The sequence below is a fragment of the Balaenoptera acutorostrata genome, chromosome 7 (genome assembly GCF_949987535.1).
Source record: "Balaenoptera acutorostrata chromosome 7, mBalAcu1.1, whole genome shotgun sequence".
Classification (NCBI taxonomy): Eukaryota; Metazoa; Chordata; class Mammalia; order Artiodactyla; family Balaenopteridae; genus Balaenoptera; species Balaenoptera acutorostrata.
This window is the reverse complement of record NC_080070.1, coordinates 24399002-24425476: the sequence shown is the minus strand read 5'-3', so window position 1 is coordinate 24425476 and position 26475 is coordinate 24399002. Positions and strand designations below refer to the sequence as shown.

The following is a 26475-nucleotide window of genomic DNA, read 5'->3' as shown; positions in this document are numbered from 1 at the left end:
AGACACTTAAGCATTGAGATTCTGCTTTTGCTGCACTATAGAGGAATGCCTTTTTTTCTTCCCCGCCCCCCCACCAAATATCCAACTCACAGAACTGGAATTTTAGCACCACACCCATTTCTCCCACTATTAACATTGAGCAGTGGGTCTTTGGTCAACCAGAATAACTGTGGGGTCACCCACTGTTAACGTTCTTGAGAAGTTGAATTTAATCCAGACATCTAAATTCCCCTGAAAAAACTTACTTTTAAGTGTTCTGTGACCAATGGATTTTTATAAAAAATGATTGGGAAGGAGGGGAGAAATGGCATGAATTTAGAGCTGTCAAGGAAATTTTTGAATGGATAAAACTAATTCTTAAGGCTTATCATTGTTTTTGAAAGAAATTCAAGTCTGTGCTGTTACCTTTTTTTCCTTGTAAATTAACTGGAACAATTCATGAAAATAACTTTGCAGGAGACCGTTATTGGTGATATGCTGCAAAAGTATGATAGTAACTTGATACCTTTTCTGTTCTAGCCCTTTATTTGTGTCTCTAACATCGCGTGATGCGATAGAAGTATAATATAAGCCACATATGTAACTTCAGATTTACAGGTGAATATTTTAAACATGTGAAATTAATAATTTATTTAATCCAATACATACAAAAATACCATTCTTTTGACATAAAGTGTAACACACCACTTTTTTAAAAATTTTATTTATTTTTTATTTTCATTTTTGGCTGTGTTGGGTCTCCGTTGCGGTGCGCGGGCTTTCTCTAGTTGGGGTGAGCGGGGGCCACTCTTCGTTGCGGTGCGCGGGCTTCTCATTGTGGTGGCTTCTCTCGTTGCGGAGCACGGGCTCTAGGCGCGCGGGCTTAGTTGCTCCGCAGCATGTGGGATCTTCCCGGGCCAGGGCTTGAACCCGTGTCCCCTGCACTGGCAGGCGGATTCTTAACCACTGCGCCACCAGGGAAGCCCCACACCACTTCTTAATTCACACTAGCCACATTTCAACTGCTTGGTAGCCACATGTAGCTAGTAGCTCTTGTCCTGGACAGTGCAGGTCTAGTTTTCTGTTTGTTTAAGAAAAAATATTAAATGTTACCCTTGGTGAGGGAGGGACAGAATTTGAGGAAGAGAAACTTATAGGTCATTTGAGAAATGGGAGATGGGGAGATGCATTTTTCACAACCATTGATTTACCTTTAGATCACATGGTAAGTTCACAGGCCTTCCTCAGAAAAGAAAAAAAATCTCAAATAACTTAACCCTACCTGAAAGAATTGGAAAAAGAAGAACAAACAAAACCTAAAGTCAGCAGAAAGAGGAAATAATAAAGATCTGAGAGGAAATAGAGATTTAAAAAACAATAGAAAAAGTCAACAAAACCTAGAGCTGGTTCTTTGAAAGGGTAAACAAAATTGACAAACCTGTGGCCAGACTCATCTAGACCATGTGGTAAAAACTCATACAACCAAGTCCTTCATTTATGTAGTATATTATGTTTTCCTAATGTTCTGTTATCCATTGATGAATAGCTTTCATGACGGAGAAAGAGAAGGGTCTTAGCTTTCTATTATTTGGTTTCCATTTGGTTGAAGAGAAATATGCTTCAGAAATAACTGCACTGATGTAGTTCTTCAGATGCCTTGTGTAAGAAGTTGTTTTATACTCCTTCTCCCATTGTTCCACATTATATATCCTTTGTCTTGGGAGATATCCTTTGTTTCTGTTTGGACATTTTTATGTGTATATGGATTTAGATAAATTTAGTAGTCTCTTTTTTTAGTTTCTATATTCATAAAACAAGAGGGCTTTTGTTAGTTTCTAATAGCCAGGAGTTGATATATTATATGTGGGCACAAAGTGCATAGTTTTTAAAACTTACTAAAGTGCAGATTTTTCATTGCCCGCTGCAGAGAGATAAAGGTAGGACCATTGCTTTGTCCAGCAGGTGGTCCTTGATGACCTTTTTAGGCAGCTTCATCAGTAGTGATAGAAACCCAGATTTCAGGGTGACAGTAGGTGGTGAGGAGGCAGAGACAGCAGTTTCTAGAGACCGTATGGGTGAAGGAAAGGGAAGAGCATGCTTGAAGGAATAACGGGGTCTGAGAAAGACTGATTTTGGATTATGAAGACCTGAGAAGTATTGATTGACAGAATGGAGGAACCTGTGGAGGGGCAGGATTGAAAGTTTAATTGAGAAGGGAAAGGATAGAGAGATGGATAAATGATAAAGCTGAATCACTTGGCTTTTATTCTGAAATTCTTCTTTTATCACTGTATCAAGATGTTACACCTCAATCTTAAATGTAGTTTTCCCTCTAAATCACAGTGAATCAATCTGTTACATTTCTTTATGTTACACAGTATCAAAACTTTACACAGTATCCTTCCCAGGCCCTGATAGTGTGTGTTAGTGGGCTTAAACATTAATTCATATTATAACATTTGGGGTTTGCAGAAGTTGTCAGAGTGTTATGCAAGAGTTGTTAGAGTATTATTCTGGGGATGTAATTAGTCATTTATAAAATTTTCCTACATGGGAAGCCCCCTTGTTAATAGACATAAGGAAAATCCTCTGTTGCAGTGACTCTTGATTTTACTTGATTCTGTAAGCCTCTAACATTATAGATACTATTTGGATATATCACAAAATAACAACATAAAACTCATTCCTTATCTCTCTAAAGGATTTTATTTGTCTAAAGAATTATTTGTAGTTTGAAATGGAAGTTTCATTTTGTCCTAAAATAAAGGCATACTGTGATGTTTGAGAGAGCCACTGAATCTGATTTTCTCTTTACTGTTCCACTGATCTGATTGATTAGATTCAATTATTGAAGAGTGGGCTGGAGTGTTATTCTCCTAGGGGAGTGTTATTTTACTTTATAAAATAGGGTTTGTGTCTTAAGAATAAATGTGTGTTTTTCCTTCAATCTCCTTTTCCAATCTGGAGAAATGGCTTGAAAATGTTTGCTTTGCTACCTAAAAATGCAAAGAATTTTTATGCTATTGTTTAGAAAGTAATACACATAAAAAGATAATACACATGACTGTGTGCTCATTTACAAAAAATAAGACAACACAGCAGTACAGTAGTGAAGTTCACTCCACACGAACCTTACCACCCCACGCCCATGTCTTCTTCCTTCAGCCTAGGGGTTGTTGCTGTTTACAGATAGATGTTTATCCTTCCACACCATTTTTGTGTATATATGTTATATTTTATACAAATGTAAACAAGCTGGGGAGGTTGTTGGATTTTGCTTTTTATATAAATGAGATCTTGACGTTGTTTTACAACATGCTTTCTTATTGTTGTTTTTGTTCACTGAACATATCTTGGTGCCTTGTCAGTTTCAGTGTGAATAGGTCAGCTTCATTCTTAAACTATGTTGTGTTCCACAATATAGATTTAATATGTATTTACCACTGCTTTGGTTTAGTTCATTTTCCTTTTTTTTTTAATCATTATAAACTATTATCGTTGAACATCTGAATTGAAACATCTTTGTATACAAATTTGGGTATTTTGATGGGATAGCACGAAACAACATTGATAAACTTTCAGAAGCATAGCCAAGTCCTAACATTGGTGAACAGCTTAAGAATAGTACCACCTTCTTCCCCTTTCTCTGTGGGTCTTATGGCAGTGCTGCCACATTGTTTCCTCTGATGGGTTTTCATCTGTATTAACAACTGTCCAGCAAAATTACCGTTTTTGTGTGTTTTTGAAATGGACTCTTGGGGAAGTGACTGCCTCCCATTATCTCCTTAGCTAACATTTCTGTTTGTCTTTTTGGCATTGTCCTAGTTACTCTGGAACACTTTCTACTCTCTATTGATGTATCCTTCTCTGCCATTTCTGGACCTCCCCACTTAGCTGCTTTCCTATTGATCACAAATAGTGCCCTTGTATGCCCTTTTACAGCCTGAAAGTTGCTCAAGGAGACCTCAGGTTGTGCCTTTGTATAATCAGCTAAATTGTGTTAGCATTAAACATATTCCTCTATTTGCTTTCCTTCCACTTTTAAGGAATTTTTATGTAACGTAACGTGCTCACCGTTAGCTGTGCTAAGCATTTTTTAGTTTATTAAATCCAAAATGCTTTGTAAATCCAAGCAAATACAATGTAACTTCTTTTAGTTACTATTTGGGGGTTACAAGGAGATGGATACATTAGAATATGTCTAATTTATTGGCATATTTGATTCTTTATCCTTTGACACAATTCACTTTCTTCCTTCTAATTCCCAAAACTTTGAGGCAGGATCAGATACATGCAGTTTCTTCATATTAAGTGTACTCTCAAGTCACATTTCTTAAGATATTATTATGGCCATTTGAGAATTTGGTTAGAATACTGGTTCTCAACTTGGCTGCCTTTTTAAAATATTTATGGTTGGGGGGGGGGGTTCAGTGGTCATTTATAAAAACTCCCCGGGTGATTTTAGGGTACAATCTAGGTTGATATCACTGAGTTAGAAGCAATGCTGAAAGAATTTTTATAATTAAAAAAAAATTTATATATAAAATATGAGCCTTAGATTAGATAGTTCCACTGGTGACATCCTGGAGAAGGTGAAGCCTGTGGCTAATCTGCAGATTAGGACAAGATAATGCATTTAACTTTCATGTGATGCTGTGTCCCTCTGTACTGTAGCCTTGTATTAGTTTCCTAGGGCTGCTGTAACAAATTACCATAAACTACATTGCTTAAAAGAACAGAACTTTATTCTCTTACAGTTCTAGAGGCTAGAAATTAGAAATCAGAGTGTCAGTAGGGGCATGCTCTCTGAAGGCCCTAAGGGAGGATCCTTCCTTGCCTCTTCCTAGCTTCTGGTGGTTGCCAGCAATCACTGACGTTCCTTGGCTCGTAGATGATCACTCTAATCTTTGCCTCTTTCATAATGTGGCATTCTCTTCTCTGTGTCTGTATCCAAATTTCCCTCCTTTTATAAAGACACCAGCCATTGTATTAGAGCCCATCCTACTTGATTACATCTGCAAAGATTCTATTTCCAAATAAGGTCACATTCACAGGTACAGGGCTTAGGACTTAAGCATATCTTTTGAGGGGGGACACAGTTCAACCTACAACAGGCCTCATGCCCAGTAACCACCTGCCCATCCACTAAGGGAGTGACTGGTCATAAGAGGAAATGAGTAAGTGATAATATGAAATTATAAAAGTTTATACTCATCACAGGGGGAGAAGCCTTCAGAATCTGTGTTCTACTGATAAAAGATTAGTTAAAATATGAAAGCCTCGGAAACTCTTTCCCCTTGATTTTTTAATTTTTTATTTTATTTTATTTTATTTTTTTGGCCGTACTGCACGGCATGCAGGATCTTAGTTCCCCACCAGCGATCGAACCCATGCCCCCTGCAAGTGGCAGCATGGAGTCTTAACCACTGGACCGCCAGGGATGTCCCCCCTTGATTGATTGATTGATTGATTGATTGATTTATATTTGGCGGTGTTGGGTCTTTGTTACTGTGCACGGGCTTTCTCTAGTTGTGGCGAGCAGGGGCTACTCTTCATTGTGGTGCGCGGGCTTCTCATTGCAGTGGCTTCTCTTGTTGGGGAGCATGGGCTCTAGGAGCGCGAGCTTCAGTAGTTGTGGCTCGCGGGCTTTAGAGCGCAGGCTCAGTAGTTGTGGCGCATGGGCTTAGTTGCTCCATGGCATGTGGGATCTTCCCGGAGCAGGGCTCGAACCCGTGTCCCCTGCATTGACAGGCAGATTCTTAACCACTGCACCACCAGGGAAGTCTTTCCCCTCTCCTGCCTTGATTTTTTTTTTTTTTTTAATTTTTATTGGGGTGTGGTTGATTTGCAATGTTGTGTAGGTTTCAGGTGTACAGCAAAGTGAATCTGTTATACATACACATATATACACTTTTTTTACATTCTTTTCCCATATACCGCCTTGATTTTTAATTTTAAAGTTTTCTCTAAAACCTTAACCTCTCTGGACAGTACCATAGGTTATCTGTCAAGAGTTCTAAACAGTTTCTATCCTGCAGCTTCTCTGCGATTTTTTGTCACTGTTTTCGATAAGATGTTCCAGCCTTGTGCTTGTTCATCAGAATCACCTGTGACTGCAGAGATTCTGAACATACAGTGTAGAGCTGGGGAATCTGTACTTCGAACAGTATTCCAGGTGGTCCTTATACCTGGGTAGGTTTGGGAAACACAAGTATACAGAATGATAAGGCAGTTATCCATCACTGTACCATCTCAGTGGTTTGATCTTTGAAGGTGATCATTGGTTCTTATCTGACAACCATCAGAATCACCTGGAAACCATTTAAAACTACAAATGCTCGGGTTCAGCCTCAGAGATTCTAATTCAGTAGGGGAAACTTTTTTTTTTTTTTTTTTAATAAAGCTTCCTAGGTGATTCTAATAACCAGCCATGTTTGAAGACCAGACCACTGATATAATACAAAAGTAAAGTATTTGGAGTCAGTAGGTCTGGATTTAAATCTTGGTCCTTTCACTTTTAAATCTTAGGAACTTGGGCAAAAGGAGTAAAGTTCTACTTTGGTGTGTTTGAAGTGAGACCACTTACAAGGTGGATGTTCCTAGTAATTCCTTGTTCCTATAATTCCTTGTCAGCCTACAATCAGATGAGGAAAACTGGTGAATATTTCTCAGAGTAAAACTGGGAAGTCTGATATTCTACCATACTTTTTTTTATGGATTAAGTAATAACATTTGGGATAATATCAAATTAATATTGTAACTGGATGTGAGCTTTTAATTTCTTGTTTCATTATTAAGCATACTGCTTCCTGAATAAACTACCTTTCTTTTTTCTTTAAGATCTGATTATCATGGACCTGCGACAGTTCCTTACATGCCTGTCCCTATGCACAGCCTTTGCCTTGAGCAAGCCCACGGAAAAGAAGGACCGTGTACACCATGAGCCTCAGCTCAGTGACAAAGTTCACAATGATGCTCAGAGTTTTGATTATGACCATGATGCCTTCTTGGGTGCTGAAGAAGCAAAAACCTTTGATCAGCTGACACCAGAAGAGAGCAAGGAAAGACTTGGGTAAGGTGCCAGCTCTCAGGGGGTTAGTTAGAATAATGACATTTCTTTATAAATCAACTCATTCCTTTTTTCTCTTTTGGCTCAGTCACTCAGTAAAGCTGTATTGAACTACATCTTCTGAAAACTAACCACAGAATTGCTACCACTAAAACTTAATTAAGCACTTTCCTGCATTTCTCCATTGAATAACAGTTTTTACCTCATTCTACAAAGCAAAGTCATTTATGCATAAAATTGCCAGATACTATAGGACTCAGCTTAAACTGCATCATCTTGACCCCAAAGGAACATTACATGGGGGTTTTCTCAACCCTGTTGCTTTTAATTTTTAAAAACTATCTGTGACCTATTTATTACTGACCATGCCAAGTCTTTGAGTGGATAATAAACTGTAAATTAGACTCCTGGACTGACTAATTTCTGTAGAGTTTATGGTTTCCAAGGATGTCCTTCACCCTCTTTGGTTTCATTGTCAGATATTTGCTTAATCAAAAACAAAACCAAACCAACCTTGCTTTTTTTTTTTTAATGTGGACCATTTTTAAAGTCTTTATTGAATTTGTTACAATAGTGCTTCTGTTTTATGTTTTGGTTTTTTGGCCGTGAGACATGTAGGATCGTGGCTCCCTGACCAGGAATCGAACCTGCACCCCCTGCATTGGAAGGCGATGTCTTAACCACTGGACCTCTGGGGAAGTCCCTCAACCTTGCCTTTTAGAAGGTTGTAATAAGCAGTGGTCTTAATGTCAGAGTATGTGTTGCTATTTCAGTAACAGCTGGGCCATAGTCAGGTTCTGTGGCTCTCTCAGCAGGCATCTTTTTATTTAAAGAGTTGATTTGGTAGAATTCCAGTTGATTATTTCTGAGGATCTGAGAATGTCTTTTTTAGCTCTTTCAAAGCCTTGCTTTTTAAGGAAATGCAGGTTAATTTAGTGAACATTTTCTCCTCAATGAAAGGCTACCATTGGTGTAACTTTCTGAACTATATTCAAGAGATTTGTCTGAAAAGTTATACCACATAGGAATTTCCAAAAATATTTTGCCCATGGATAGTGCTGTGATTAGAAGACATTATAGGATTTGCTTTGGGTGGTACTTCAAAATAAATTTATTCTTTCAACGGGTTTTCTGCTAACTGAAGGATATAATATTTTATTCTTAAACACTCACAGAAACAATCAAAAGATTTTGCTGTGTAGAATGAGAAACTCCTAAAACATTTGAAAGTAGATAGAGAAAACAGAAATTTATCAAAGAGTTAATCTTCTGTTAGGTTCTTTTTCTAACTTTGAGGGACCATGCTCACTTTTAATTTTAATCTTAATCTTATAACTGTGCTAACATTCCAGGCTGAAAATAGGGATGCATGAGGGTGTTCTCAGTCTTCGTGTCTTGCCTGTTAATAAACATGCATGTCCAGCCTACATTTTGGTCTGCACATGTCTCTGTGCAGAATTACTGTTAAATAATGAAGGGCCCTTAGGTTTGGTGTCAATCCAGGTGTTCTGGCTCTGTGTAGGTACTGGAATAGCTCTGCTAACAGTCTTCAGTAGAGAGAAAATGTTTCTTTTTGTCATCAGTAAATATCAAAAGTTCAACACATGAGCGGACTCCATATTTGATTAGAATAAGATGGTTAAAATCATGTTTTTCATGGAATGTATGAATGAACTAAGTACTATTTTCCTCTCCCAAATTGGAGATAATGGCAAATATCTCCAGTTTATAAGGTGATGTACTGTTGCAAGCAAGAATTCCAGGTGAACTTTTTTTTTTCTTTTAACTTACTGTGGCATTTCTAAACATTATTTGGTACGTGACTATGCATCAGAGGTTGGGAACAACAGATTCCCCCTTTCCCATCTATCTAGGAGGCCAGTAATTATTAGGAGATAAGATCATTGTCTATGCTTGTAGTTGCAAAAATTCACTACTATTTTTAAATCCTTAGTTATAATACCTAAAAGACTTCAGGAAGCACTTAAAAACAATTTTAATATCCTTTTTCTTATGAAGAATGTTGACAAATAGAAGATTTTTTCTTGTGTGTGTATTCTCAACCCCACCCCCAAGAAGTCTAAATATACTTAATTTTCATTTATGTGTCCTTCAAATGATGATTTATTTATTTTGAGGTGGTGGTCCTTAATAAAGTTTTCACCCTTGATATATTTGCTATAGAAATGAACTAAAGCAGTTCATCATCCTTTTTTGGGTCACGGGCCCAGTCCCTTTGGCAGTCTAGTGAAAGCTAAGGGAAAGTGCATACATATGAATATATGTAAAATTTTGCATGCTGAAAATTTCTGGAATATTTTGAACCCTCCTGGAGCCCATTTATTGACCCAGGTTCTTAAAAAGCCAAAGGATTTGTTTGATGCCTTTTGAAATGTAGAGGCATACGTTACCTCTTAGAAATAACATAAGATCCACTAGGTACATTGTGTCTGTCCTGGAGTGAGTGCTTATTTAGTGGCATCATGGATCTGTAGGGTGCTCCAGTGTCATAGAAATACACCACCATTAGCTTCATAAATCTACACAGGCTTTTAAAGATCAGAGTTTAGAGCTTCGTGCCTGAAATAGGACATGCCCACTTCCAATGTACTTTCACAACTGCCTGCAGGCTGGATAGCTAGCAAGATAAGGATGGCTTTTTTATTTTTAAATGGTTGTGTGGTTATTTTTGTTGTTTTTAAAATATGTGACAGACCATATGTGGCCCACAAAGTGAAAATTTCTTCTTATCTGTCCTTTTTTAGAAGAAGTTTGCTAACCTCTGAATTAAACCATTTGGGATATTTCTGCTGGGATGAATAGAATGGCATTTAGCCAACTTCATTAGAAAAAGCCCATCTTAAACAGTCATATGCCTTTTTTATCTGAGTGTTCCTTCTCTTTAGGCTGTTTATAATAGTTTAAATTTTTGTTTCAGGAATAAGTACCTTGCCCTTTTTTTCTTAATGGTACAGTGGCAATCTTGGTAGCCAATACCTTTCGGACACAAACTGGATCCCATTATAGATAATGCAGAAGTTTGGGGGTGGTTAAAGCTTAATTTATTAATATTGTTAAAATTCTACAGGTTCAAGTTGCAAAAAATTTTTGTCCTGTGTCCATGTAGATAGAGGAGGATATTTGAGGTGACTTCTTACTGCTTTACCTTTTAACATTTTAGAGCAAAAGCTGTAAGATTCTCTGAAGGAAAATGTTTGTTAATTATAAGATTTAAGTAATAGACAATCATGGCTAACAGCATATCAATATCAAGATGAATTTGTGTTGCTTGTATTCTGTGATTCTAATCACTTTCCATTGTTGTATTCATGAGATGAATACAAACTGGGGAAAAACATTATTTGCTACCAAACGACAGTCTTTTTCAGTCCTACAAATAATAGAGCATAGGAGTATGCCAAGATTTCAATTCCATTAGAAGTTGTTGGGTTTTTTTGTTTGTTTTGTTTTTTTGGCCGCACTGTGCGGCATGCCGGATCTTAGTTCCCCACCAGGGATCGAACCTGTGCCCACTGCAGTGGAAGCACGGTGTCTTAACCACTGGACCGCCAGGGAAGTCCCCCATTGGAAGTTTTGATTTAAAGTTCTTGTGACTTTACATAGGCTGTCTTAGCTTCTATAAGTAAGTGACTGCATCTTTATACAGCAGTTTTCATATCATGCACATATTTTGAAATCCTTAAATAAGTCATTAAAAAAATGTCTGTCATTAACATAACAGATCTAGAAGAAAGAAACTCATGGAGGGCAAAGTATATTGATTCTTTAGCTTTGTAGTTTTGCTTTATCATCTGCACCCTAACCCTCTCAGCTTATTAACATTCTCATAATCAGGAATATACATTCTTACCACATTACTTCTTCAGAGCTCTCTGGTTTTGTGTTTATATGTAAAAATCCAGTTCAACATAGTGTATAATAAACTGCTAGCCATTTTTAAAAGTAAGCATGCTTCTGTCTCTGTGTACCTGTTTTGGGGTTTTAAAAAAAGTAATCTTGACTTTAGGTATAAGTGATCCTGGAACTATTTTTGATATCTCTGTATTTTTAACAGAAGTGTTTTGGTGTTTTTTTTTTTTTTTTTTTTTTGAAAACACAGCTGAATTTTTTAAAGTCTGGTTTAAATTTTTGAATTTTTAGAAAACCAAGTCAGTGGTTGTGATTGTTTACCCAGAAATTGAGATTCTCGTAAAAGCAATAAAGAAAAATATAAGGATTTGCATGTTGTTTGTTACTAAGAGTGGAGAACCCAGATAGGAATAGGATATTCACTCCTGAATTCTGACCATTGGCTGAAACCTACCTCTAAAGGGATAGTCCGGATTCACTTTTGGATCCAAGTACACCAGCCATGGACTGTACTTGCCTTGTCTGGATGTCTCATTTCAGACCAGCAACGGGCACTTAAGAGAAAAATTTTCAATGGCCTGTGTGGCAGTTTTGTTTTGGAAACAATTTTTATTTCCATGCTTTCGCTCTGGGCAACACCTGTGGCCACAGCACACACCTGGCGAAGTCCAGAGCCTTGTGTCCTTTTAACCTCTTGCTGGATTTCTCTGCATTTTCTACAGAAAGATTGTAAGTAAAATAGATGGCGACAAGGACGGGTTTGTCACTGTGGATGAGCTCAAAGACTGGATTAAATTTGCACAAAAGCGCTGGATTTACGAGGATGTAGAGCGACAGTGGAAGGGGCATGACCTCAATGAGGACGGCCTCGTTTCCTGGGAAGAGTATAAAAATGCCACCTACGGCTACGTTTTAGGTAGGTCCCTACTATCTGGGGGAAAAAGCTTTGTGGAGCCGGCACCTTGAAACGTAACTGTTTTGTCTTGTAGAATGATTGTAGATAAAATAGACGCCGATAAAGATGGGTTTGTGACGGAGGGGGAGCTGAAATCCTGGATTAAGCACGCCCAGAAGAAATACATATATGACAATGTTGAAAACCAATGGCAGGAGTTTGATTTGAATCAAGACGGCTTAATCTCCTGGGATGAGTACAGAAACGTGACTTATGGCACTTACCTGGGTAAGGGGCAAGATGTCAGCCTGGCAGAGACCATGGTCTTGAGTCAAAGAAACAAATGGGTCACACAGTGAAGGAAAGGAAAAAATTATGCTTATCTGAGATAGTTTGATGCTGAGCTGATTCTCCTTCCCTTTATTAATTTTGATTTTGTATATTATGTATTTTTTAAAATTTGTTTTATTTTGGTTTTCTAAGGTCTGACATCTTTTACATCTTCGGCATTTCAGATACATTTCCCCATTTTTTCTTGCTGTCATCCCTCAGAGAGACCATTTTTGTAGTAGATCTCGTTTAAAAGGCTACATTGTTCCAACAATGCAAAGCAAGAGGCTTTGAGATGTGTCAAAGCCTGACATGGTCACATTAAAGTGTTGGACCTGAAATTCAGACCAAATTAGATTTCTTTGTAACTGGTGAGAATAGAAGGAAAATTACTGTCTTTCCTTAATAAAATAAAGATCAAATATAATAGTTTTCCTTGATGAAATTTAACTATTTCAGTATGTCTGCTTACTGAAGTTTAGAAATGAATTATTTCCCATTTGTTTTCTCTGGCACATGAGTTTGTCAGCCTGCTTTGCAAATGCTTCAAGGCAAATAAATGTGACTTTGATTGCTTTCTGTTGATTTGGTAGCTTGTATGCTTGGGCCACATGTTAGTAGTTTTCTTTTACTTAATGACACTTGCCTGCTGTTGAATGCTAGGTGGCGATCTTACTGAGTTGATGACTTAGGGTGTTTTTGTTGGTGAGATTCCTCTATTGCACATGGTTACAGTTTGAGACAAGAATGTATAAATGTTACTTCTTGCATTTTTATTCTGGAAATTAAGTAAATTTCTGGGTTAAAGCAGGCATTCTCCGTCACTGACTAACAAGCAATGAGTGTATGATGGTCTGTTTCCCCCACTGGATAGCCAGCTGTCCGTGTTAATTACAGGACTGCATGCATTTCTGTTGAACGGATTTTTATTTCTGTATCAGGCTTGTTCTCATTCCTAAGACTAGAGTGGCAGTCTCTCTCTATGCTTGACACTTACCCAAGAACCAAACAGATCCTTCACCCAATTAGAGACACGTGTATTAAAAAGTCAGTGCAGATAGAGAGGCATCCATGCTTCTTGCTCTCTGGCTGAGACCCAACACCCTCCTGATTTACTTGGAATTAATTATAAATGTAAAGCAGTGGGTAGGCTATTGGTGATCTCAATAGAATGGTGTGTTAATAAATCTCAGCTCAAATCTAGTCACTCACTTGCTGTCCAGAATGAATCTTAAACTCTTTGTATGATTATGTGCATAAAAATCTGTTGAGAGCTTTGTTGCCTCACAGGGCAAATGATTCAATGTAATGGGTATTTCTACTGACTGAGACTGCATAAGCTGAAGCTCTGGCTGGAGAAACAATGTCTTTATAAGGCATCTTTCCCTGGAGGCCTGTGGGTGGACGGTGCTCGGGGTAATGAGGTGCCTTACAAAAGTGCTGAGGAGTTTTTGTGAAAGCGTGTTCTTGGTTCAACTGAGTTCAGGTATAAATCATTTTAGCTTTTAATCTGCTTTCCACAAAAGGAACAGTAACCCTGTCTCTGCCACAAGTAAAATATGAGATACTATGATCCACCCTGCCTATACCAAAACTAGATCAAGAGCCTACCCAGGCCAGATGGCCCAGTAAACTGGTGCTTAAGACAGATAACGGCACTCTGAGCAGTGATGATAGGCACATGAGTTTAGTCATTAAAAATAAAATTTTAAAGCTTCCTTTTTCATCCTTATATATGTGCATGTTATCGGGCTACTTGATTTCAGTCACCATGTTTTAACTAAGGAGGAGAGAAGGGCTGTTAGCTAAGAATCTACTCTTAATGTATAAGTTGTCTTCTGTTATCTTTCTTATTTATGTTACATAGTTTGTACTGAAGCTTTATTTGTTGAGAAGAAATGACTTAGTATCTGCGAAAGATCGTACTTTCCTTAAATTCTTTGTCTCTAACCTGTTACGGCTTTGAGTATACACGTATAGGGTCCGCAAAGCCTCATGATTCAGTCAACTATCTCACTGAATTTTGACACTCAACAGAGAATGAAGCTTCAAGTTGCTCATCTCTCAAAATAGAGCAGTAGTTTATTGTTGTTGTTTTTAACTGTGCTTAAAGTATGGAAAGATTGAACTACCGTATCTAAAGTCAACAGTGTAATGTTATTAAGGGACCCTGTGGGTCTTTTTTATAAAACTAGTGCTGTATCTTTTTTTAAATTTCACCAATATGTTGTAGGAACAATCATTTCTTACCTTTAATATGGTGTCTTTTCCTTTCAAAATATCTTCACATGTTACCTTATTTGGTCTATACAGCAACTCAGATTGAAAAGGTTTTTTTTTCCTTTTCTGCCATTAACTCCACATTTTTTCAACTTAAAGAAACAAAATTTCATTTTTCTAGATTCTTACAGAGAGACTAAATAACTACTGCTTGTGCAGTTCAACATCCTAACAGATGGATAAATCCAAATTTAATTTGGTTGTAATCTAATGTTTATCTTTTGTAACAGCTTCATTGAAGTAAAACTGACATACGATACACTGCATGTATGTAAAATGCACAATTGATGAGTTTTGACACATGTATGTATTGGTGAGCTCATCGCTACAATAGAAATAAATGAACATTTCCATCACCCCCAACAGTTTCCTTGTGTCCCTTTATAATCCTCAAGGCAACCACTGATCTGTTTTCTGTAACTCGAATTTGTTTGCATTTTCTAGAATTTTACAAAAATCGGGAAGGGGGGGTAGTGAACAGTATTTGTATCTCGTGGTGTATTTCTGAGTTCGCTTAAGAAACTACAGTGTGACCATTCAAAGTGGTGTTGTTCTGGTACTTGAATCCAGATGTCCTATAATGGGATAGAAGGCCTTTGATGTCTGGCTTCTTTTGTGGGGGGGGGGCGGGTGGGTGCTGCACTGCACAGCTTGTGGGATTTTAGTTCTGCCGACCAGGGATTGAACCCAGGCCCCCGGCAGTGAGAGCTCGGAGTCCTAACCACTGGACCGCCGGGAAATTCCTGATATCTGGCTTTTTAATGAGAACCTAATGTTTAATCAACATAGCAATGGCTAACATTTATTAAAAGCCAACTCTGTGCCAGGCACTGTTCTAGCACTTAACTTCTATTTATTTGCTTATTTAGCCTCATAACAATCCTATGAGGCCGGCACTGTTATTATCTCCATTTTACAGATGAGTAAATTGAAGTACAGTTAAGTTACTTGCCCAAGGTCACATGGCTAAGAAGTGGTAGAGTTAGGATTCAAACTCAGTATGACTTTAGAACCACCGCTGCCCCTTGGCTATATCTAGAAAACTCAAGCTCTTTGGTTGCCCCAAGAGCGGTGACAGTGAAGCATTGCATAACGGATTACACAGTCCAGGAGCCAGGGTTCCATGTTGAATGGCAAGCATTTACGTTCAACTCAGACCTGACTTTGAGGTCTTTGATTACCAAAACTGGATGTCTTTATACTGCTGCAATTTTACCTGAGTTAATCAAGAGTTAATTCTTCAGTGCTTGGTTTATCTTTCTTGGAAATTGATTCCCCATACATTTTCATGTTTTCTGGAAGTCTTTTAAGATTTGACCTAAATTTTTCTTTTCTAGATGATCCAGACCCTGATGATGGATTTAACTATAAACAGATGATGGTTAGAGATGAGCGGAGGTTTAAAATGGCAGACAAGGATGGAGACCTCATTGCCACAAAGGAGGAATTCACAGCTTTCCTGCACCCTGAGGAGTATGACTACATGAAGGATATAGTAGTGCAGGTGGGTGGGGGAGAGCAAGGATTCTCAGTGGAAGCGTTATCTTTTTGTTGCTTACGCTTTCCCCTTTAGCCTTTCCTCTGTATTTAGAAGAAAGACTTGCTATACAAGTGCTGGCCAGATTGAGTCCAAGCTCTGTCACTCTGTTTTTCTGTGATCTCGATGGTGCTTTAGGCTTTCTGTTTAGTATGACAATACGTACCATCAGATTATGTATTTTGCCCTTCATTGGTGGCTTCGTACTGTAAGCATGAGGGGAAATCCTATTTTTTAAAATATCAGGTACTGAGTAATGACAGTGATACTAAAGAATTTTCAAAGAAGGCAGTTACTGATAAAACATAGACTGTAGCTGTAGACGTACTCACTGGTCACATCTCCTATTAGAGTTAAGCATGACTAGGGCTACCAGATCATCATGGGCTTGATGAGATAGTTCACTATTAAGTGTTCCTTCAAGAAGAGTATTAGTTATTTTAAGCTGAAGCATATAAAACTGGTAATATTTTACCATTCTTTCAGCTAGAAAAACCACAATTTCCTATGGTTTAACCATACCCACACACATCTACATAAACGTGTGTGTGTGTGTGTGTGTGTGTGTATTTTAATGAATGACAAATAATTGCCTAAACTAACTCATCCAGATACTAAGTCTAACTACTCTCTTCTGTTTAGGAAACAATGGAAGATATAGATAAGAATGCTGATGGTTTCATTGATCTGGAGGAGTATATTGGTAAGTCTGTTTCTAGTGTTTTTCTTAGAAGAAGCTGAGAAGCTTTGGAAGATATGTTCACCAATAGAAACAATTTACCCCATGGGTCAACTCTTAGTACATCATTAAGTCAGACCAGCGTGAGGAATAGGGGGTCATGATAAAGTGTCTGTAGCAGCGCTGGCAAATCAAAATGTAAACGTGAGCCACATATATAGTTTTAACTTTTCTAATAGCCACATCAAAAACAATAAAAAGAAACAGATGAAATTTATTTCAATAGTGTATTTTATTTAGCCTAAGATTCTAAAATACTATAATTTCAACATGTTATCAATATAAATCATTGAGGGTTTTTTTTTATACAAATCTTCAAAAGTTTATTTTACACTACAGCACATTTCAGTTTGGACCAGTCACATTTCAAGTCCTCAGTAGCCCCATGTGGCCAGTGGCTACTGTAGTGGACAGCAGTGAAATAGTGCATCCCAAATGCCCTGTGGAATTGACAGTAAGGAGTTGCAGGGAGCCTAGACTGGCATTAGGAAACTGGGAAATAGAACAAAAGAGACAGTTGGGTGACTAAGAGTTGTTGATTCCTCTTAGTCTTTCCTTTTTGCTGTATTCTATTCATGTTTTCTGTCTAGGTTCTCTAATTTGTTTCCTTCCGTCTTTTTTTAAAAATCACTCCTTTCTGCCATTTTTCCTTTTAGTTGTCTGGTTTTGTTTTCTTTTCCTTTTTCTTTTTTGACCACACCTCGGCTTGTGGGCTCTTAGTTCCCTGACCAAGAATCGAACCTTTGCCTTCAGCAATGTAAGCTCGGAGTCGTAACCACTGGCCTGCCAGGGAATTCCTAGTTGTCTGTTTATTTTAGATGCTACTATACCTTCAAGTTTTCTGTTTATTTTAGATGCTATACCTTTCTCTCAAGTAAAGCTTTTTTTTTTGGCCGTGCCGTGCAGCACGTGGGATCTTAGTTCTCCAATCGGGGATCGAACCCATGCCCCCTGCAGTGGAAGTGCAGAGTCTTAACCATTGGACTGCCAGGGAAGTCCCTAAAGCTATTTTTATTATCCTCAAAATAATTTCAAGATTTTCCCATTGCTTTAAAAAAAGGAGCTGCCTCTTACCAAGTAGTTGAGCAAATTGTTTCACAATTAGTGTGATGGAAATTAGCATAAGTAAAGGAGAAGAGATGGAAGATATTACAGATGTCTTTGTTACAAATGTCATTCCATTTTAAAAGATTTTAGATAATTTTATATTTCCAATTCTTATTTTTACTCATAGTAACTTAATTCTAGTGCACCACTGGTTTTGTGTTTCATAAGACAATTTGTTTTTAGGCTTCTGATCTTTACCTGGAATGTTTATTTTAAGTGTGAAAGGGAGACTTAAGCCCTTACCTCTATCCCTGTATGTCACTTCAGTCCATTGAACAAGTCACTCCTTTACTCAGATTTTGTCTAATTATACCTGCTATTTATTTTCTAGAGTTACTCCAGTTGAATTACTCCTTGAATACTCTTTTCTTCTAAGACTCCATGATGTACTTTGAGAGGGGTGAGCAGTGGGAAGATGGAATTTTTTTCCAAAATGATTTTTTTAGTGGAGTTCATCAGCACAGTGGAAATAAATGCCTGGGTGCATTTACTGAGCCCATTTCAAAGTCGACTATTTCTTTTTTTTAATATTTTATCTTTCAATTCTTGGCTTTTGCCATTTTATCACCATTGCTAAAACGGAGGAACTCATTTTGAACCTCTTGAGAGGAATTACGTTTTATAACGGTTAAGTACCTTCGTTTATCAAGCATTGGGGCCAAATAAAGAGATACTTCTATCTCCCTCCCATCATATAGATCAGTTGTTTCTTGAAACTACTAAAACTATCAACTGTGTGTGTATGACTTTGTTTTGCAAATCATCAACTAATGCAGACACTTTTACATCTTGGGTGCTGGACTTTGTAAAGCTAAAAAGTCTCCCAAACAGTATCTTCCAGTTTCTAGGGGTATGCTAGTTTCTGCCCTGTTGAGGAGAAAGATCAAAAAGAAACAAATGGTCTTTGCCTCTTACATTTAGCATTAATAAGTCCCCAGAGTTATACTGTTGAACCATTTAAATTTATTATACAGCATTGCAAGCATACACAAAATTAAATAGAATAGTATAATGAATCCCCTGTACTTAGGCTCAGTCCCAGCAGCCATCAACCCATGGCCAGTCCTTTTAAATCCATATCCACGTCTTACCTCCTTTATTATTTTGAAGTAAATCCCAATCTCATTTCATCTGTAAATATTTGGTTATATCTCTCTTAAGATACATATGTATCTCTAAAAATTTTTAAATAAAATGTCAAAAAATTAGTAATTCCTTAATATCATTATATAGGTTGAATTTTTTAATAGAAAATTAAATAGTATTAATTCTTATCCTTACTCTTCTAGCTTTAAGATGCACTTACATTATGTTGTATATTCAAGCTTCTATTAAAAGCATGTCTTTCAGGAAATTCCCTGGCGGTCCAGTGGTTAGGACTCGGCACTTTCACTGCGGCTGCCGGGTTTGACCCCTGGTTGGGGAACTAAGATCCCGAATGCCATGTGGTGTGGCCAAATTTAAAAAAAATAAAAAGAAAGAAAGAAAAATATGTCTTTTAAACGCACGTTTTCCTAACGTGCGTTTCCTAATACGCACGTATTCCCTAATTCAGAATTTCCCGATCTGTATACAGTGAAAGGTCTCCCTGACCCTCAGGACAGCTAGGGCAGGGTGCTGGCCAGTGGATCATACAAATACTGTGTTTTCTGAATGTGCTGTAACATGAAGAAAGAATTGGCAAGACCTGCTCTGAAACTCCCAATTTGTTTTTAAGACAGAAAGGAGTAGTTCTACTCTTAACCCTCAAGTTCAGGAAAATGACAGTGCCAACTGTCAAATGCCGGAAATAGTAGAATTTAGTAACAAGTTTGATGTCCTTTATTCAAGGGAAAACAATCCATGGATTGGGGGAGTAAAGTACCTCACAAGCAGTGGGGCATTCTTCCCAGGGGGTTTTGGGCAAGAGCAGGCTTTATAAGACATTAGAGGGGCAACTCGGATGCAGGACATGATTGGCTAGGAGGTCAGGGATTTCCTTATAAAGATAGCAGGTCGTCTTTTCTAAGGGTAAGGTAAGTTGACTGAAGCTGAGCTGGAGGGTTGTGATTGATACATGTTAGGTTTTCTTGGCAGTGTGGGCTGACTTAGGTTTAGATTTGTGGCATGGGCCTGGCCGCTGAGGCAGCCTCCATTTTATGGGTCCCAACATACAAATTACTTTCATCACAAGTAAATAACTCTTTAGAAGTTACTTAGACTTATATTAGGTGTGTTCCCATACCTTACATGGACTGCATGTACACTTACTTTGATATAGTGTAATTTAGGAGTCTTCAGACTTTCACTCATGTAATTCCTAAAAGAATTTTGACAGCAGCTAAGCCCGTGCGCCACAACTACTGAGCCTGCGCTCTAGAGCCTACGAGTCACAACTACTGAGCCCGTGTGCTGCAACTGCTGAAGCCCGTGTGCCTAGAGCCTGTGCTCCGCAACAAGAGAAGCCACTGCAATGAGAAGCCCGTGCACCGCAACGAAGAGTAGCCCCCGCTCGCCGCATCTAGAGAAAGCCCACGCACAGCAACAAAAACCCAACGCAGCCAAAAATTAAAAAAAATTTTTCTTTTAAATACTTAAAAAAAAAAAATTAGAGTATACTCTGCAATTGGTTGGTAGACAGTTTGACTTGTAGACCTCTCAAGTTTTCTTGAGGATTTAAAACCACATCTTTCTAAAACTAGTGGTCGGGTTAATTAGTAGTGAAATGGGATGTAGGGAACAACTATCTTACGAAAGTTGGTCTTTACCTTTCTTTTTATTTTTTTAAAAAGAAATTTATTTATTTATGTTTGGCTGTGTTGGGTCTTCATTGCTGCGTGGGCTTTCTCTGGTTGCAACGAGCAGGGGCTACTCTTTGTTGTGGTGCACAGGGTTCTCATTGTGGTGGCTTCTCTCATCGCGGAGCATGGGCTCTAGGTGCATGGGCTTCAGTAGTTGTGGCACGTGGGCTCAGTAGTTGTGGCACACATGGGCTTAGTTGCTCCGCAGCATGTGGGATCTTCCTGGACCAGGGATTGAACCCATGTCCCCTGCATTGGCAGGCGGATTCTTAACTACTGCTCCACTGGGGAAGTCCTGGTCTTCACCTTTCTTGATGCTAGTCATCTCCCTTTGTTTCTGCATTTTTTTTTAAAGGATTCTCTTTGCTCTCATATCATTCAAGACCAACAGCTGGAAATATTCTTGTTGCAAGATCAATAATCACACATCAGGAAAACGCCTTGCTTCTTAAGGTCTCTCTGACCTAAAATATACTTATAACTGCTATTAGGTTCCAAACTGATGAATGAGGAAAAAGGGTCAGGTCAGCTTTGCATGGGGCAGTCTTTGAGAAAAGACAAACCCGTCTTTTGTATGGATGTGTATTCACACAGGTGACATGTACAGCCATGATGGGAATGCTGATGAGCCAGAATGGGTGAAGACAGAGAGAGAACAATTTGTTGAGTTTCGAGATAAGAACCGTGATGGGAAGATGGATAAGGAAGAGACCAAAGACTGGATCCTTCCCTCAGACTATGATCACGCAGAGGCAGAAGCCAGGCACCTCGTCTATGAATCCGACCAAAACAAGGTGAGTCTGTCCAGGCCCAAACAATCTATCAGTGATTGAAGTCTGTTTCTAGGGGATTGCCTAAAGAATTCCTGTTGAGGTACATAGAGCATTTAAGGTCTTAATTAGTCTGAGTCTGCTGTGGATCTAAAGTTGGCAATTGAAAACTTACAGGACAGCGCTAGCTGTCTGATCTCATTTTAGAAATCCCTTTGCCCAATGTTCCCAGCATTGGAGGAATTTAAGCCTCAGAAAGAGCCTCTGGATATAGCCTGTGCGCAGCATGCATCATCTGCTATCTTTGGAACCCCAAGAAATCTTTGCTTTTTTGTTGTTATTTCCTTTGTTCTTTTATCTTTTACAGGTTCATTTTGCCTACTCAAAGCTGGTTGTTTCCTTCTTAAATCAAATATGCTTTTTAAAATTAAGTCATTTGTAGGAGCTTATAAATCAGCTTTTCTCTGAAACCTATTAAAATTACCCTTGATCAGTTATCTGAGAAGGCATTCAGTTCATTAAAAGAGCAGTGTTACTGCTGAGCCCTGTCACCTTTTTCAGAGATTTGAATGCTCTCCTTAGAGCAAACTGAAAATCAGTCTAAAGTTGGGGGATTCTAGAATTCTAAATGTTCTTTTATTTAGACTGATCTTCGGTTTTAAAGCAGTTTCTTTTTTTTTTTTTTAATTATTTTATTTATTTTTGGCTGCGTTGAGTCTTTGTTGCTGTGCGCAGGCTTTCTCTAGTTGCGGTGAGCGGGGGCTACTCTTCGTTGTGGTGCGTGGGCTTCTCATTGTGGTGGCTTCTCTCATTGCAGAGCACAGGCTCTAGGCACAGGCTTCAGTAGTTGTGGCGTACGGGCTCTAGAGCGCAGGCTCAGTAGTTGTGGCGCACGGGCTTAGTTGCTCCACAGCATGTGGGATCTTCACGGGCCAGGGCTCGAACCTGTGTCCCCTGCATTGGCAGGCGGATTCTTAACCACTGTGCCACCAGGGAAGCCCCTAATGCAGTTTCTTATTGAGCCTTTTTGAGGGTCAGTCTGTTTTGAGTTCTTGCTCAGTCACTTCAGTAGCCAGGTGCTGTGTCCTGAGACATGTGAGAAAAGGAAACTCATGTAGTTGTCCCTTGGGAATCTGGCCTAGATAATTCTTGAGATGAGTATCTGAGCCTTCATTTGGGGTTCTGTCTGGAATCTGATTGGTGACTAGGTCATTTTGGAGTTGAAGACTGTGCTTGATATTAGCATATGTCATTGTTCCTGTTAGACAAAGACTTGATTCACTTTGAAGTATTTTTCCTGGCTATCCTTGACTATCTCTTACCCATATCTAGGAGATGTCCCACATTTTGCTCGAAAGGGAGCATTTTCTTCTCAAAAAACAAACCCATATCCCTAGCATTGAGCTATTGAGCTATATTATTTCCATCCTTCCACTTTTAACTTCCTTGGTAAGAAAAATGTATCAACTGCTGTTTTCTTCCCTCTTTGCGTGTGTGTGTGTTGGGGGTGGGCAGGGAGGATTGAGTTCACATTTAATTTAGTGGGAATTAGAATCGTAAATCTTGACTAACCCCTGTTGTACGATAACAGTGTTCTAAATTTGAAATGAGAATATATTTTGCATCAATTCACTGTTCTCTCTACTTTCAGGATGGCAAGCTTACCAAGGAGGAGATTGTTGACAAGTATGATTTATTTGTGGGCAGCCAGGCCACAGATTTTGGTGAGGCCTTAGTACGACATGACGAGTTCTGAGCTGCAGACAGAGGAACCTACATTTCTTCAAAAGTAATTTATTTTTACAGCTTCTGGTTTCACATGAAATTGTTTGCGCTACTGAGACTGTTATTACAAACTTTTTAAGACATGAAAAGCTGTCTTAAAAATCCCGTCCCCATTCCTCCTCCTCTCTGACGGACTGGAGGGAAACTGTGCTTCTGAGGAAAAACTCTAATTAGTACACTTGTGTTTGTAGATTTACACTTTGTATTATGTATAACATGTGTGTTTATTTTTGTATTTGTTCTCTGGTTGGGAGTATGATATGAAGGATCAAGATCCTCAACTCACACTTTGTAGGCAAACGTTAGCCCTTCACGCTTTCTCAACCCTTACCATATAATTTTTATAATTCTGACTTAATTAATTTTCAGCCTGAGATCAATAAGAAATGTTCAAGAGAGAGAAAAGGGAAGAAGTAGTCCCCACAATTTATATTTAGAGAGATAACACTTAAACTTGCCTATTGAAAAGTATACCGCATAAGTAGTAGGGGCCGAATATTTCATTCAGCTGCTCCAGGTCCAGGCCCTGGCATTGTCTGGGCAAGGACCGATCCCTGTGCTGTAAGGAAGCTTGACTCAACTTGGTTTCATTCATTCTTTTTTTTCCTTCCCTGTAAGACTAGCTGTTTGCTAATTTTGTCAAGCACAGCTGTGGTGGGAAGAGTTGGGGCCACTGTCTTGAAAGTCAGTCAAGTACTGAGTGTGATCTCTTTACAGAGCTATACATAGAAACAGCTGGAAAACTAAAGGAAAAATACAAGTGTTTTTAGGACACATGCTTTTTTCTGGGAATGCATCTATTGAAGTGCTCAAGACTGTCTTGCCTATTGAATCGCTGTAAGTGCCCCCATTCAGCGCCTGTTTCCCCAGGTGTTCCAAGGACTTAATCTGCACTGCAGTTAAAATGTACTCCTTTCCAATCATGTCATTGAAAGTGCCTTTAATGAGAGAAATGATCACTGAATGAGGATTCTCTTAAGAAACTCTAAGATAAAATCAAGAGAGGATTATTTGGACCACCTTAAATGAAAGCTTAGAACCTCCTAGTGTGGTGGGATTTTTTTTCTTTCCTTTCTCTTTTGGACGGTGGTTAAATAGCAGTATTAGTTAGGGGCTTGGTTGCAGTGTTCTTATCTTGTGGGCTGGTTTCCAAAAACCACATGCTGCTGAATTTACCAGGGATCCTCATACCTCAGAATGCTAACCACTTACTACCAGGCCTGTCTCTGTGTCAGCTGGAGAGCTTGAGCCAAGACTCAAAGATGAGAGGGCTCTTTGGTTTGAGGACCATCACTCACCCTTCCTGCCTTTGACCCATCACTCCCTATGTCCCCATCTCCCCACTGCCAAAAAAAAGTTTATCATGAATCAACATTGCCATTCCTTATCAAAGAGAGGGACATTGTAGAAGGAGCTGAAGAAACCACCTCTGTTCCCAACTCACTTTACCTATATTTTACGTAACAGGAAACTGTCTTTTTTTGGTCCCTTTCATACAGATGGACCTCTTTTGAGGAGAATTATTATATTCCAAGTTTTTAGCCCTCAGGTTACTAAGACAAATACATATATATATATATATCTAACCTTTATTATTTCATATATCTTTCTGGATAATACATTCAGGTGGTGCTGGGTGATTATTATAATCTGAACCTAGGTGTATCCTTTGGTCTTCCACAATCATGTTGAGGTGGGCTACTTGGCCTGGTAAAAAGCCGGATAGCGTGTAACTTCACCCCAGCCTTTGCATTGAGCTCTTGAGAGCGGATACATTCTTTTAACCCCAATATAAGGGAGTGGAAATTCTCTGCCTTCCAGATTCCCCATTTTTATTGTTAAGAAGATCAGGGATAATTAATAATGCCACCAACCCTGGCTTGCAGAGGGCACATCATGAATTGTGTGGCAGGAGATCCTCATAGGTCACTAGGTACAGAGAACCCAGGCCTTATGTTAAAGTCACGCACCTAGAAAGCAAACCTCCATCTGCTAAGACAGCAACTTCTGGATGCTGGGTGCTCATCAGTAAGCATTGTATTCTAATCTCTAATGATCCCCCTGGATTTTTTTTTTCTCCTTTTGGTTTAAATCAAGCCTGAGGCTGGTGAACAGTAGCTGCACACCCACATTGTGTGTTCTGTGAATGCTAGCTCTCTTGAATTTGGATACTGATTATTTTTTATAGAGTGTAAACCCAGTTTTATATTCTGTAATGCAAACAGGTACCTATCTGTTTCTAAATAAAACTGTTTACATTCACTGTGGGTTATGTATGTCCTTTATTTTCTTAAGAAATGGAACTCTTGCGTAGAATTATGGGTGTTATAAAATGGCACAGAAAAAGAGCTCTCCTAGAAGGTTTATCATACCCCCCACCCCAACCCAGAGAAGTTACTGCCTTCTCCCAGATTGGTTACTCTTTTCTTCCTATTCCTGAAATCTTCTAGCATCCTTCTGCAGCTGTAACCCTTCTCTGCTTCCCTTAGGCCATATAACTGGAGAGGAGCCCAGCTGCTCATTACATAATTGCCTGATACCAAACACAAGCCATTTCTGAATGTACACACATTTATCTTGATTTTTATTTCAAAAAGTCTCTTCTTCATGGGGTGGGGAGAGGGAGTATAAGGTAAAACAGTTTTTTGAACATTTTGTATAGTTTATATAAATGGTATTGAGATGTGCAAATTCATTTTGAGAACATGAAGGGAATTAAACTATTAACTTTAGTAAATACACAGCTTAAGACAGCTATATAGGTTTAGCCAGATAGGTGTGGGGGGAAAGGAAGCACCTGGAATATTCATGCTGGTACAGGGGTTTGTGGGCATGGCTGTCCCAGCCAAAGCGATAGCAATTACTGGCAATGACAGCATAAGAAAGTTCTTTCAAACTCATTTGGGACCTACTAAAGGGTTTTTTTAATTTATTTATTTTATTTATTTGTTTTTGGCTGCATTAGGTCTTCGTTGCTCTGCTTGGGCTTTCTCTAGTTGCGGTGAGCGGGGGCTACTCTTCGTTGTGGTGCGTGGGCTTCTCAGTGCGGTGGCTTCTCTTGTTGCGGAGCACGGGCTCTAGGCTCGCGGTCTCAGTAGTTGTGGCTCGCAGGCTCTAGAGCGCAGGCTCAGTGGTTGTGGCGCACGAACTTAGTTGCTCCACGGCATGTGGGATCTTCCCTGACCGGGACTCGAACCCATGTCCCCTGCATTGGCAGGCGGATTCTGAACCACTGCGCCACCAGGGAAGTCCCGGCAGGCGGATTCTTAACTACTGCGCCACCAGGGAAACCCTAAAGGTTTTTTTTTAATGTCTCTCCCATTTCTAAAATGTT

General features: G+C 38.9%; 1 protein-coding gene across 3 annotated transcripts in view; it reads left to right on the top strand.

The window, feature by feature from the left end:
* The window catches only part of CALU (calumenin), a 28235-nt gene extending 2832 nt beyond the window's left edge, over positions 1 to 25403 (top strand). Inside the window, exons 1-7 of one of the 3 annotated variants that reach the window (XM_007177195.3) lie at positions 578 to 597; positions 6820 to 7051; positions 11641 to 11834; positions 15761 to 15927; positions 16603 to 16663; positions 21181 to 21380; positions 23008 to 25403. In XM_007177195.3, coding sequence (XP_007177257.1) covers positions 6831 to 7051; positions 11641 to 11834; positions 15761 to 15927; positions 16603 to 16663; positions 21181 to 21380; positions 23008 to 23112 — 948 coding nt within the window. In that variant the 5' untranslated portion in view covers positions 578 to 597; positions 6820 to 6830 and the 3' untranslated portion in view covers positions 23113 to 25403. Of the gene's footprint in view, positions 1 to 577; positions 598 to 6819; positions 7052 to 11640; positions 11835 to 11907; positions 12102 to 15760; positions 15928 to 16602; positions 16664 to 21180; positions 21381 to 23007 lie in introns of those variants that run through there. The other 2 variants (XM_007177194.2, XM_007177193.3) reach the window with 2 other exon arrangements.
* The last annotated feature ends 1072 nt before the right edge of the window (positions 25404 to 26475 follow it).